The following is a 13,608-nucleotide window of genomic DNA, read 5'->3' as shown; positions in this document are numbered from 1 at the left end:
ACAGTGGTGAAAAGTAACTAAGTGCATTTACTCAAGTACTTTAGTTGAGTATTTCCATTAGATGCTTCTTTATATTTGTTTTTGACTCCAGCACATTAATGTGACAGCTAGAATGACTAGTTAATTTTCAGATTAAATTTAGCATAAAAAACACAACGAATATAGAATATAACACGTGGGCCTGTGGGCGGACTATGAGACAAAGGGTCCCTGGGCACAGATATGTAAAAGGCCCCACCACTTCTCCCACACAGGAGCAAGACACACAGACTATGTTGTGATTTTGCATCTTTTTTGTGTGCGTTGTATGTGTTTGTAATCGTTATGCATCTGTTTGGGGTTTTGTGTCTCTCTGAGGTCATTTTTTTTGTGTTTTGGTCATTTTGTGTCTGTTTGTGGTTGTTTTTCCTCTTTTTGTAGTTTTGTGTTTCTTTGCAACTCCTTTGCAACTCTTTGTGGTCAGTACATATTAATTTGAATGGCATTTTGCAGGTTAAGGCCACGGGTGCCCCCAGACTCTTTGGGCCCATGAGCCTGTGCCTGGTCAGTCTGTGCAGTAATCCATCCATGCCTGAACCTCTATAGCTTGGGATACAGTGGGCTGAAACTATTAACCTTATAGAAAACTAACTCCACCACGACCAGCTACAACAGTAACATTCAACTCATGCATTGCTGCATTAATATTAACAATCTAATAATGTTTTTCATAATACCCCATTCCTACAGCTTAAGGCAAGTGGGATTTAAGATTTTTTTAAAGACTTATTGCCACTCAGAATGAAATCTAAGACCAATTTTACAATACGCAAAAGTGAAGAAAAGAAAAAACACTAGGTACTTGGGGCAGGGGAAAAAATTGCCAAAATATTTATTGTAACATTAAACCTTTTGGTGACGTTAACGTGAGAAGCATTTAGTTAAATATATATATATGTTATTAAAGGATACCACTCAGTATAACTCATTTTCAGATTGTACAATGCAACATCAGAAAAAATATGATTAATAAAATCCTACTTTTTCTAGTGATGTGTTTACATTTGTTAAGGTTATCATTACATCATCTGCATAAAGCGCTAATTTATATAATTTTTTCATCTTCCCCCATTATTATTCCTGTTATATTTTTGTTTTGTCTAATCCTTTCACCTAAGGGTTCCATACACAGTGCAAATCTTTGTGGTGAAAAGGGATCACTTTGTCATCGACTACATTATTTTTAATACTATTATAAATTTATTATGGAATCCAAAAGCCTTGCATGTATCAAATATAAACTGCTGTGACAGTCGGTTGAAGGCTTTTTCAACGTCTAGGGTCAACATTAGCATCTGCATTATTAAGGCTTTTTAAAGATTTATTTAAGACATTTTTTAATCCCAATTGAGGCAGTATTTTTTTTAGATTAATGCCTTTTAAGACTTTAAGGGTGAGCAGGAACCCTGAACATAATGTATAGTTGCAGAGGACATTTTTCTGCAGAATATGTGCTTTTACTTTCGATACTTTAAGAACATTTTGTTGATAAGACTTTTGTACTGTTATGTAAGTAGAATTTAAATTACAGGAGTTTTATTTGTGGTGACATTTGTGGTGAAATATGTCCTCAGGTTAACATCATGTTTATAGGAAGTTTTGATAAAAATAATAAGTATTATTAAGTATCAAGATAGTAAAACAATGTTAGTTGCCTGTGCTGTTGAGCTGTGAAACAGGGCCCAGTGTGTCTGCAGGACCCTAAACACAACACCAGGATTAACCAGCGTGTGTCTGTAGGCTTCACTTCCATCTGAAACAGGCCTACTGCTTTTCACAGCATTGATTTCACTGCACTTCCACGTGAATAAAAGATAACACGCCCCGCTGCACAGCTCCACAGCTGTATTTTCAATCACTGCATCCACCAAATGTGAGTGTTGAGGTTAGAGGTTTCCCTCAGAGGTGGGTGCACCCCATTTTACCATTAGAACCCCAAAGGATGTTGTGCACATGCGCGTTGTGCAATCTACCGGAGCGCGAGAGGTAGGGAAGGGAGTCCTAATGGCGGAGAATGTACGGTCGCCTTTTGACTACCGGGAGCCACCGACCCTCGACAGCGACGGGGATGGGAGCAAACCGCCGCCGCCACGGGGGTGAGTGAGCACGGCCGGCCTCCGGTTTGCCCTCGCGCGGGGTCGTTATCACCGGGGATTTGTGAGCAAAATGCAAGAGCCTGAGACGCACGCGCTGTGAGCGTGCACGTTTGTTTAGTTAACGTTAGAAGCCTTTATTCGCGTGCATGATTTGAGCGTTATAATGGAGAAAACGGAGCAGGGGAAGTGGTTTTTCTGTGATTTTTGGTTGCGTCTGTCGTGTCCCGTGGGGCTGCGTCTCCCCCTGGCCGCCTCGGCTCACATTTAACCGCCAGCCTTTTATTTCTTGATGTTTTGACGGGACATGAGTCTGAGCGTTAGCTGCTAGAAGCTAACAGGCTAGCTGTGGTTTAGCATTCACGTTAGCATGCACCCAGCAGGAATCATGAGCTGTGTATGTCGCTGGCCAGTCATCGGCTCTCTTGTCGATGTCTTGCCCTGTCATGTCAGGCTTTTTAGACTGCACATCCCGGAACATAATATCCAGCAAACCTCGTCACGGCGGTGTTATAATGGTCTACACACTGCTTGAATGCTCAGCTGGTGCAGATCATGACTCGTGGCTTGTTTGGCTTTGAGTAAACAAAGTTGCTGACCATGACTAAAATGCACCCGAAAACAGTTGACTGTCACCCGGCTCGCTGAATTAGGGACGCTTTGTTGTGCTAATCAGTCCTCTGTTAATGCTTTTATTCATTTATGACGTGATTGCATAAAGGGGTGGGGCCATGTCCAATATTTTGATTAAAAATCATACTGATGATCAAGATAGCTGAAATCAGTTTCCACTCCAGCTGCCTGGTGACACAAGATATGAGTTCCTCAATCATGGTCATTGATCACCACATCAGATCAGGGACTGATTTACACCTGGATTGTCAGGTAAACCTGCTGGAAGCTAGCATTCATGTGGTGCCTAATCACCATCCTAAGATAAAGGATGGTGGTCAGGCTGTAGTTATTATAGTGTCTGTAAAATGCACTTAATGAACTGACACCTGTGTGCAGTCAAAAACATGTAGTGCAGAAATAATTGCTGGATAAGACAGTAGACAGATATTGTCAGTCATTTTAAGTGTTAAGTCCTAAGATTGATTTTAGTTGCCAGGTCCTATATTTGGGAAGCAGCTCCTTGGCTTCTCTGATGTGTACATTTTCAGAATAATGCTGGTTGCCTGTAAAAATACAATAATGAAAAAATGGTTACATCACACCACTTTAATTAACTGGTTTAAGGTGATGCATGAAATTTATATTATGGAAAAATCAACCTTTGAACTGAGACTAAAGACAGCTTTATTTGAAAAACATTGGAAAGGGTGGGCTGAATTTATTAAGCCATATAGAACAGACTTCAAATAAAAGTTGTATAGACAGTGCTGGCTGATGTACCGAATGAATCAGTGTACTGTTGTTAATATCCTGAATGATGTTAACTCTATGTGTCCTGTCCTGCTGTGAGCCCCTGGAGGTGATGCCTTCAATGGGCAATTCAATGTAAAACACCCAAACTAGATACTCCAAGAGGTGCAGTGATGCACTGTGATACTGCCAGAATCCTAAGATTCGTCATAGATTAATGGTCTATTAATGGTAGAATTAATCGACAGACTATCTCACAGTAATTAATTAACACTAAGGCCAAATTATATCCAGGCCTCTTTATATACAATATGTAGGATGTCTACAGATGAAAATTTCTAAATGTCTTTGTTTTGGTTGCTTGTCAAATCAAAGTGGATCTTAAGCAGAAAAAAACAACAGGCACCCCTGCTGCCATCATCACTAGTTAGGTAGTTCGCAGCCTTATTGTTGTTGTGGATGAGTCACCTACCTGAGAGAAATGTTTCATGAACAGATTAAAATGCTGTTTTGCCACAGGTATCACATGCTTGGCTCATTTCGGCTGCCCTCCGCTGGAATATTTACAGGAGGAAAGTCTCGAGCGCCGCTTTGTCTGAACGTATCATTATGCTAAATGAAGCCCTGGTTTTGTTTTTACAGGCGAGTGTGTGGGAGAAAAAGGAAGGGGACACCTGTGAAGGTGTGTGACCGAGCGTATGTAACAGAAGATGAGGAGGAGGAGAGCATGTCAGAACACAGCTACAGCCCTGGTATATATATATATATATAGAAACACTCACACACATTTTGCCACCTGCTGTCTGTGTTTTTATCCACTCTTGTGCTTATGGAAAACAAGTGTACCACGTTGTAATTAGCAGTGTATTGTAGTAAGGAGAGCCACCTTCCATCTATCAAACTTAAGGCCTGTGGTTTGTGATGAAGCACTTAAGATGTGCTACATTCTAACAGTCCACTCTGTCCCAGGTGACGGGCAGTACCCAGAGGGTGCAGAGGACCGCCTCCCTCCACCTGGCAGTCCCTACTACCTGCCTGATCCCACCCAGCTCTGGTAAGGAGGACCTTCGCCATAGCAACTGTGCTCGTATGCTCTCTTTACATTTAGGATCCATATTGCTAACATTTATTAATGTTTTCCAGTGTGCCAGAGTTGGGGGAGGAGGGAGCGAGCGGTGTTCGGGGACCCGTCCTTTTCCATCCGCCACCCAACTGCCGGATTCGAGAAGTGCACTGTGGGACCCAGGTGCGCTTGGTTGTCATAGCAATCCGAGACATCGCCAAAGGGGAGGAGATCACAGTGGACTACAGCCTGACGGACTGGGGCGAGAATGCAATGGTGAGCTCCTCACTGGTGATGTCGTGTATTTTTCTGATTGTCAGCAATTCCCATGATAAGAGTGTGCATGTATAATATGATGTTAATTCCACTACAGAAAAGACCTGATGATAACTAAATTTAGGTAGGGAAAAAATTGGATATATCGATATTGGTATCGGTTATTGGTCAGAGGAATTGTTACATAAGGGTATATCAGATATTGGCAAAAAATCTAATATCGTGCATCTCTAGTAATTTTAAGTAGGTCAGTATAAACCGAACAGTTTGCCTCCAAGTATTCAGTAAATACGAAACAAAAAATGATGTCACTGTCCTTAAGTTAAGTTTAAGTAACAGTAACTCAGTGAGGTTAAGATTTTGTGACTCTCTATATAGTATATAAATTAAGTCAACAGGTGATTTCAACCATTATTAAAAGTAAACACATAATTTTACTTCTTTCCTTCCCCCTCTTTTGAAAAAATCCAAAAAGATTGAGTGTTTTTTTCTCCACCTGGAGCTGCCATTACTCCTCAACTCTTTCTGCTGTATGTGTCACTCAGTGTGACCATCAGACTGTGCAGAGACCTGGGTTTATTTTTAAAAGGCTTTTTGTTGCGAAGACTATCGCACATTCACACTTGTTTTTTGTCAAGCTTCAAGTACATTAGGCATATGACAAAATGAAGTGGCGACATCAATTCTTGTGTGTGCACGGCGAGAAAGTAGAAGGAAAAATAGAGACGCCATGCTGCTGCCAGATTGAGTTTACTCTGAGTAGCAAGTCGCTAAAAGGGTCTGAAAAGTCTGAGGCTGTTCATGAAATATTCGGGACGCCCATGCCTGGCAGCGCTGCGGTTTTCACGCTTCTGAAATCACTCCTCTTTTTGGAATACAACTTCTCCACCATGGCAGTGGTAGCAATTTACTGTCAGCCATGCTTGTTGTTGCTGTGCATAACGTTATGGCATCATTATGTCCGCAAGTCAGAATATTGCCAACTTCATGATATGAATGTTTTTTATCATGTTAAAAATTATACTGGTATTATTGTAGACAATATGTTATGGCTCACTCCTAATTTGTTGTCAGTAACAGAACAAACTTAATCACCTTTTCAACTTTAAATGTGATAATATAAAATGTAGATCCTGTTGATGTAGCTACATGTTGAACTAACGTGGTGTGTTTTAATTTGAAATCCATTTGACCAGGAGGAAGAGGCCGGCCCCCACCCACTGTCCCTCTCTGTTTCTGATTACCTTACCCCCTCCTGGTCATTGTCACCCTCATCCTCCCCACTCACCCACTCTGAGCCCAGTGACTCAGACCGCGAGGAGGACGAAGAGGAGGAAGACGACGATGATGATGACGACGATGAAGAAGAGGAAATTGAGGAGATAAGGGGCCGAATGCTTCGCCGCCGCAAGAAGCGCAAGCTGCCCGCGGCAGTCAATTCCAAGAAGAAGAGCACACCCACCTCCTCCAGAGGCCCTGGGCGCCCCTGCTCATCCTTTTCCCGCCCGGCCCCTGTAGCACCCCCTGCCAGATCCCAGTCCCAGCCCCCAGTCAGCGGCCTGACAACCCCGACCACCAACATCAACAACAATATTAACATAAACATTGGCAGCTCTAGCGGCACCACAGTGAGCCGGCGGCAGCACTGCCCGTACTGTGGCCGCCACTATCGCTCTCTGGCACGCCACCTGGAGAAGCACCATGCCAATCAGCCAGAGGTCAGGACAGCCATGGAGCTGGCACACATGCACAGCTCTTCAAATGGCAGTGCCTCGCACCCTCACCCCTCATCGTCCTCCGCCTCGGCAGCTCACAGTCATTCCTTCGCTGTCCCTCAGCCCTCGGCCTCCAACCCTTCTCCACCTTCTCTCTTCTCCAGGGAGAGGGAATCTCCAGCCACACGCTCGAGCACAGGCGCCGTCTCTTTCTCCCTCTCGCTTTCGCCGCCGCCTTCTGCTCAGCCTGCAGCCACCAAGAAGGGGCCTAGCTTACCACTGCCTAGCACAAAACGCCCCGCGCCCCCGATGGTGGCACGAGTCAAGAGTCCATCACCGCCTCCCCCGTCTACTCCCAGAAGGGGTCGGCGGATGAAGAGAGAAAAGCATGAAGAGCAGCAAAAGGTGGAGGTGGAGAGCTCGAGAAGCCAAGAGGAGCTGGTTCCACCTCCTACTCCAGAGCCAGACATCGATCCAGATGAAGATCTGGAGCTGAGTGGAGATGGAGAGGAAGACGCACCAGAGGAGAAGAATGGAGAGATAGTAAGGTGTGTGGTAGGATTATTGTATTTTTTATTGCACTGTTGTGAAAACACTTCCTGTAGTCTTATTACCAAATAGTATTTATTGTTTGGGGTTGTGCTTTGTGGTCTCAACTGCTATTTTAAAATCATGTCTCCCCCTCTCTCTGTCACTTCCAGCACACAGAGACATCACATGTCTCCGCTGCTCTCCTCCCTCTCCTGTTTGGTCCTCTACCTCCGTCGCCAGCAGCACTCCTCCTTCCTCTCTCTAACCCGTTCTCCTCACTCCGCCGAGGCCTGGCGCCTGCTCTGCCATTCCAGCCTCTCCCTTCTCATCCTCTACAACCGCCACCGGGAATGCGAGGTGGCCAAGCTCACTGTCCAGGACTACCGCAACCGTGTCACCCCCGTGGCCAGCTCCAGCAACAGCTCCCCCTCTGGCATGGAAGCCCTGCTGTCCCCCTTTGAGCGCCAGGTCCTCTGTAACCTTCCCCGGGCTGGTGTTTTGGGCAAGCGTGGTCGCATCCAGCCGCTAATTCTCCTGCCACACTGTGAGTCCTGCCTGGACCTGCTCCTTCAAACCAGCCCTAATGTGGGCGTGGACCCAGAAAGCCCGTATGTCTTCTCCCGGCCCTACCACTCTCCTGCTACACCGCTAAGGGGCACGGACCTTCTGAGAAACCTGGCACGATCTAGCGGGGCCAAGAACCCTGGTGCACTGACAGCAACGCGTGTGCGGCGGCAGGTAGCAATACTTACTCAACTGCTACTATTAGAGGAGGGCGAGGGCCAGGGGGGAGCCACCAAACGGCTGGAGGACTTCCTGGAACGAGAGTACCACGTGACCCAGAACTGCTCCGCTATCATACGGGATCCAGCACTGATGGGTCGTGTGGGTCGTGTTGTTCTTTATGGAGAGAAGGAGGGCGTGCTTTTCAGAGGGATGAGCCTGCAGCACATCTGCCTCGAGTTGGATGGTAAGGAGTTACATCAGCCATTTTCTGTCTTCAGGGGAAAATATTGAAGCCACTTGGGCCTGCCAGGTATTTTAGGCATGCAGTGTTCAATTCATTGCAGGTTCCTTTTTAAGGTTGAACACCCACCGTCTGTTTTGAATAATGCAAAGTATTAATGGGAGCTATTGATGGATGATGGATTGGACTATGGGAAGAATGTCAGCTTCTGCAGCTGAGATCTCACAACTAGGGATGCACAGATTGTGAAATTGTGGGCTGACACCAATACAGATGTTTATCATAATTACCTCTCAAATATCAGTTTTGTGTTTCTGTAAAAGAACAGCAAAATTTCAACAAATTTCTATAATTGACCTTGGCCCAATACTCAGTTTTACTGAATAGAGCTTGAACACATCATCATGTAACTCAGTGCAACCTTCGTTAGGTGTTAGTTTCAGTCACTAGCTGCTAACAGCTAACATCAGGTAGCTCTCCTCCTGACAGTGTTAACACAGATTTATTGTTTACAATGTAGCATTGTCAGGAAAACAAAAGATTGTGTCTCCTGACGAGCTGATGGTGAGTTTACTGTATCTGTTCATCCCAAGCACATTTTCTGTTGTCCCGAGGACGGCATTAGAGTCGAGCCCTGCTTTTTAGACTGCACAGAATTGATGTGACACAACAGAAAAACTTCAGCCACCACCGTCAGTGAATGTCATCTTATTTGCCGATAGGCCGATGGCTGTCAACAAGGCCAATATCTTGTGCTTATGTTCGGCAGACAAATCTCTGCATCCCTACTCAAAACCTCTTTGAAATAAACAAGAACTACCTGCTTTGCTGGATACCGCCATGCTTGAGAAAATGTTTTTTTGTGCGGTATGTGAGTGAATGAGTGTGCACTTGCGATTTTGATGAACTCACCCTTTATGTATTTTATGCTGTATTATGTTGTTGACTATTTCTTGGCCTGCAGCAGTAATTTCCTCAAGTCTGGTTGTCATCAGGAGGTTGCTAGGTAACCAGCACAGACTCCAGGAAGTCACTGTGCCCAGGCCAAGAAATAGTCTGGCACATAACCCACTATAAACCAAAAATGTGTCATTTTTACTTTTCTGTGTTTGCGGGGATTAAATAAACAAGATATGATGTGTTAATTAGTAATTGGTGAGAAAAAAAAATTCACGCCATTACATTCTGTATCCTGCACCTCATTCAAGTTGCACTATAATTATGGCTGGAATATAACCGATGTAAGACACTATTTAAAGACTGCACCATTACATTCAGAAAAAAAAAAATGTTTTTGAGTTGAAGAAACCTTAATTCCACAAATTTGTTTTGAAGAATCTTATCACGCGTTTGCTAGTTGGAGGTAAACAACATTTTATAGCCAGATTTTATTAATACTTCACCACCTAAATGACCATTTGTATATCAGTTACTCAGCCCATGCTACGGTGAAGAAAACTTGTTTTCTCACATGCCTCTGATGAACGGAGAATCCAAAAGCAGAGAAAATGCAAGTCTCATTTATGTGGTCGTATGCTCAGTACTTCCCGTTCCTTTTCCAACAAGGAACTGAACTAAGGCCCGATCCCAATACCCCCCCTTGTCCACTACCCCTTAGCCCTTGGCCCTACCCCTAGCCATTGCCCACTACGCCTTGGCCCTTGAAATGAAGCAACGAAGGGTAGGGGTTGAAATCTTTCCCTAGGAATTGGGACACCACCCACTACGTCACCACGTCGGTTACGTTCATGCATACGTAACTATTTTAAACAGGAAGCTGCGAGCCATCTACATTTCCAACCGGCATCTACAATGGAGTCTCCAGTTGAGTTCATCCTACCGATCGCGTTTGCTGTATTCATCATGCTTCGTTTGATGAACAACAGACGACAGGGGACTTCTGCTAGCTAGCTAGCTAGCTAACCAGCTAACATTACGAGGCAGCATAGTTATACTAGCTGGTGTGTTATCGTAATGTGAAAAATCCGACAATTTTGCAGAACAGGACAGATGACAGACGCCAGATAGTGCGAGCTAGCTAGCTTGCTGACGACGGTAACGTTAGCTGTGTCTGAACTTTTTTCCCCGTCTCTTGCCCAGTGGTAGCCATGGCGACGCCTGCCCCTTGCTGGCAAGTCAGCATCTGAAATCCCTCGCTCCGAAGGGCTAGTTTCATCCCCACTACCCCTACATGCAAAAAGGAATTGTGACACCCCTACCCCTTGCGGGAACGCGCAGATGTTGGGGTAGGGCCAAAGGGGGATAATTGGGACAGGCCCTAACAGTGAAACTTACCTCTTCAAAGCCAGACTCCACTGACAAAAACAGTAATTTTACCTTGCTGAACACGGGACCTGCTGGTCTACCACTGCCTCAATCAGTTTGTTTGTTTGATTTTGGTTAACTACCCTCCATTTCATATCTGTCCTACAGTCATGTCTGGCAACTCAGCAGACTCCTTCTCAGAAGATTCCGAGGCAGAGGAAGAAAAGGAGGAAGTTAAGGAGAAAGCTGAGGTGATGGTGAAGAAGAAAGGACCAGGGCGACCACCACGGAAGAAGAGAGCGCCCATTCCCACTCCAGTCAGCCCATCAATAGCCAATGTTCATAAGAGAAGATGCATTCCACCCAAATCAGGTAACCACCTGCCACTCACTTCCTTATAAATTTGATGCTATGCTTTTTATTTTCATTCATTGACACAGTGTTACACCTCCTCCTTTATCTCACAGGGAAGCGTGGCGTGCTGAAGCGCCCCTGGTCAGAGGCCGAGCGTGTAGCAGTGGAGACTCACCTGAAGAGAAACCTCATGGAGCTGCGAGTCCCCGCGAAGGCAGACTGTGAGCGCTGCCTCGAACTCTGCCCTCTGCTGGTGAGCAACCAGCGAGACTGGAGGGCTATCAAGTTTTACGTCCACAACCGCATCCAGCTGCTGAAGAAGCAGGGGAGGAGGGAAAGTGCCGCCGCGGTCTGCTAGGGCAAAGCAGAGGCACGGCAGAGGACTCATACCATAATGTAGAAACCACCAGCAATCATAATGAAGAGAAAAGGTGGAGTGCAGCTTCTCTTTTTCTTTTCTTTTCTTTTTGGGGTGCAGTACCTGAGTTTAGGTGCATGCCCCGTCTCATCGCCATGGTCATACGTGAGTAGTGTCATAAAACTGACTAAGCTAAGAAAACAGATGGTTTGCTCCAGTTATGGATCATTCATACTCAGTGTTGGGGATGTCCAGTGTCTGTTCGAGATGTACTTTTAAGCGTTGGGACAAGATGTACTTTAAAGTGTGAATATGAGTTCAAACAAAGTGAATGCTTTTTTAGACTTATTTTTTATGTCATCCTTACTTTGTTAAAGGTATACTATGCAGGATTGTCGGTTACTGTTTGTAAACACGCCGGCCAGCTAAGGTAAATGTAAAAGCCAACCCCAGATTCACTCTCGTTTGGTGTTTTGCCTCACTGTATTTGCATTTTTTCGGTGCTGTGTCTCTGAGATGGTTGCTGCGCACAGTCTGGCACCTGGTTGCTACCTTTTCACAAAGCCCTGACCTTACCTGCCTGCTGTGGGGTACACGCCCATAAACATCCTGAGCACAGAAAATATGAAAACACAGGCAGAGGGCAGAGTCTTGCCAGAAAAATACAGCGCAACACACTGTTAGTGGATCATAAATGATGATTAAGAGGGATTGCTTCTGTACAAGAAAATCCTGCATAGTATATTTTAAAAAGTTGATATTGGAGACAGCAGGAGATACAGGAGGGAGAAGGTGACATGAAACAAATGTCCCTGGACTGACACCGATCCATGAGGCTGCGGTGTGTGTTTTAGACCACCGGGACACTCCACAGCAAATGGTCCTTGGTCTAACATTTGCTTCCACTAAAGGCTGACGACCAAACCTGAATGTGTAAAGCTTTGGAAGAAGAAACCAATGGTTCTGATTTTTAAAAATCCCCACAGATAGAATATGTATGTACGTATGAACTTGTATAGTTTGTGTTTGATATTGACTGACATTGTGCCCCCCAACCCCGTGGCGCCCAGCTGACGAGCCTTTTAAAAAGTATTCTTTGAAGTCTAGGACCATGACGCACCTGTTAAGTGGTTCTTGCATACCTCTCTTACCATGGTCATAGTCAGACTATTCTGTATCAAGGCACGCCTACTTGAATTTATTGCGTATCAGAATTTAAAAGAAGAAAAAAAAATTCAGAATCAACTTATGGTCTTATTCACAATGTAAATACTTCCTAATCTATGAAAAGTATACAGTAGTGACGGCAAAGTTAGTAATGTGTTACGGTGTATATACTGTAAATACTACCTGTACTTATTAAAGTGTATGACATTTTGCTGTGTTTTATTAAACTGGATTGTAAAGTGAGTTTTACATTGTCAATACAGAGTGAAACAAAACAGAAGTGACAAAATAAATACAGGATCCAGTATTTATTGAGTTCAGTCAAAAAGCTGATTGTCACAAACACATTTTGAAATAACTGTACATTTAAATGTCAAGTCGTTACAGAGAGACATAAAAAGGATGACACAGTATGACACTTGACCATAGCCATCAACTCATACCTTAAAGCTGCCTCAGTCCACATGTGTGTATTGCATGCATTTGTTAAATAAGTATGTGTTAACTGTGATCAGTTGTATTATGAGAGTTGGGTTATTGTTTCCCTTTGTGAGTCAGTTTGTAACCACCTGGCCATCCCGACTCTAGTGCTGCCTTCACAGATCTGTCCACCTCTCTCTTTGCCACCTGACCAACCCCGAGGAACCTACGAGGACAAAGAGGAGCAGGAAAACCACTACACTCCTTCCCAGAGTTTCATCCAAATCCAGGTCCCCAGGTCAAATTGATCCCTCCCTCCTGGTTCAGCCGATCCACCTGATGTGCCACTCCACTCTCCACAGGTGACTTGAATCAGATGACCCATCACACACACACACACACACACCTCTTCTCATTTCTCAGTTTTTACGTCTTCAATGCTTTTCCTTGCGTCATAGGGCTCAGTTATGCTCAACGTTAAATATGTATACAGGCACAGACGAAGCCTTTTGTCCGTACTCTGCATTTGTGCATGTTGTCTGAAAGCTTTCAGATTGGGACATAATAGAGAAATACCACCAGTGATTGTGGGGTCATGTAGTTCAAGCGAGATGCGACCATAGGAGATGACTGCACCACCGCCATTTACAACGCTGCCTCCGTTAAATGTTACATAATTCCGACCTCCTCCACCATCACCTCACGTTGTTCGAAACTTTTGACTCTGCCCTCTAGTGCCATCTATTGGCTGTATTTATGCCAACATAAAGGACACATTGACATATGAGGGCAGCGACGTTTACAACATTTGAAACAGACGTATCTGTTTTTGTATTTAAAGAGGGTATAAATGAGTCCGTAGTCCCTCCCACCTGAGATGCAAGTGAAGGAGGCAAGAAAGTGACACAAGGTGAGAGGAGTCAAGGCAACAGGCATTTAGCAAAATTAAAAGCGACGTGAATTAAATATGACGTGTGATACAGCTGTATCATCAG

The 13,608-nt window shown here is 44.6% G+C and overlaps 1 protein-coding gene across 1 annotated transcript; it reads left to right on the top strand.

Moving 5' to 3' along the window:
• Positions 1–1,992: 1,992 nt before the first annotated feature.
• LOC126403762 (uncharacterized) lies at positions 1,993–12,436 on the top strand. Its single transcript, XM_050066524.1, has 8 exons — positions 1,993–2,135; positions 4,140–4,249; positions 4,467–4,551; positions 4,641–4,836; positions 6,033–7,099; positions 7,253–8,052; positions 10,483–10,686; positions 10,782–12,436. Exons 1-8 carry the CDS (start codon positions 1,993–1,995, stop codon positions 11,024–11,026), a joined length of 2,850 nt encoding a protein of 949 aa, XP_049922481.1. The 3' UTR covers positions 11,027–12,436.
• The last annotated feature ends 1,172 nt before the right edge of the window (positions 12,437–13,608 follow it).

This window comes from Epinephelus moara, chromosome 17 (assembly GCF_006386435.1).
Source record: "Epinephelus moara isolate mb chromosome 17, YSFRI_EMoa_1.0, whole genome shotgun sequence".
NCBI classification, from domain to species: domain Eukaryota; kingdom Metazoa; phylum Chordata; class Actinopteri; order Perciformes; family Serranidae; genus Epinephelus; species Epinephelus moara.
The sequence above is the reverse complement of the archived record's forward strand: the minus strand, read 5'-3'. Positions and strand labels throughout refer to the sequence as shown.

Excerpts from the sequence above, each read along its gene's own strand:
- LOC126403762 (XM_050066524.1), top strand. The coding sequence starts at position 1,993 with ATGCGCGTTGTGCAATCTACCGGAGCGCGAGAGGTAGGGAAGGGAGTC. Across the intron at positions 4,250-4,466 it reads AGAACACAGCTACAGCCCTG|GTGACGGGCAGTACCCAGAG; the intron begins GTATATATATAT and ends ACTCTGTCCCAG. Across the intron at positions 10,687-10,781 it reads ATGCATTCCACCCAAATCAG|GGAAGCGTGGCGTGCTGAAG; the intron begins GTAACCACCTGC and ends TTTATCTCACAG.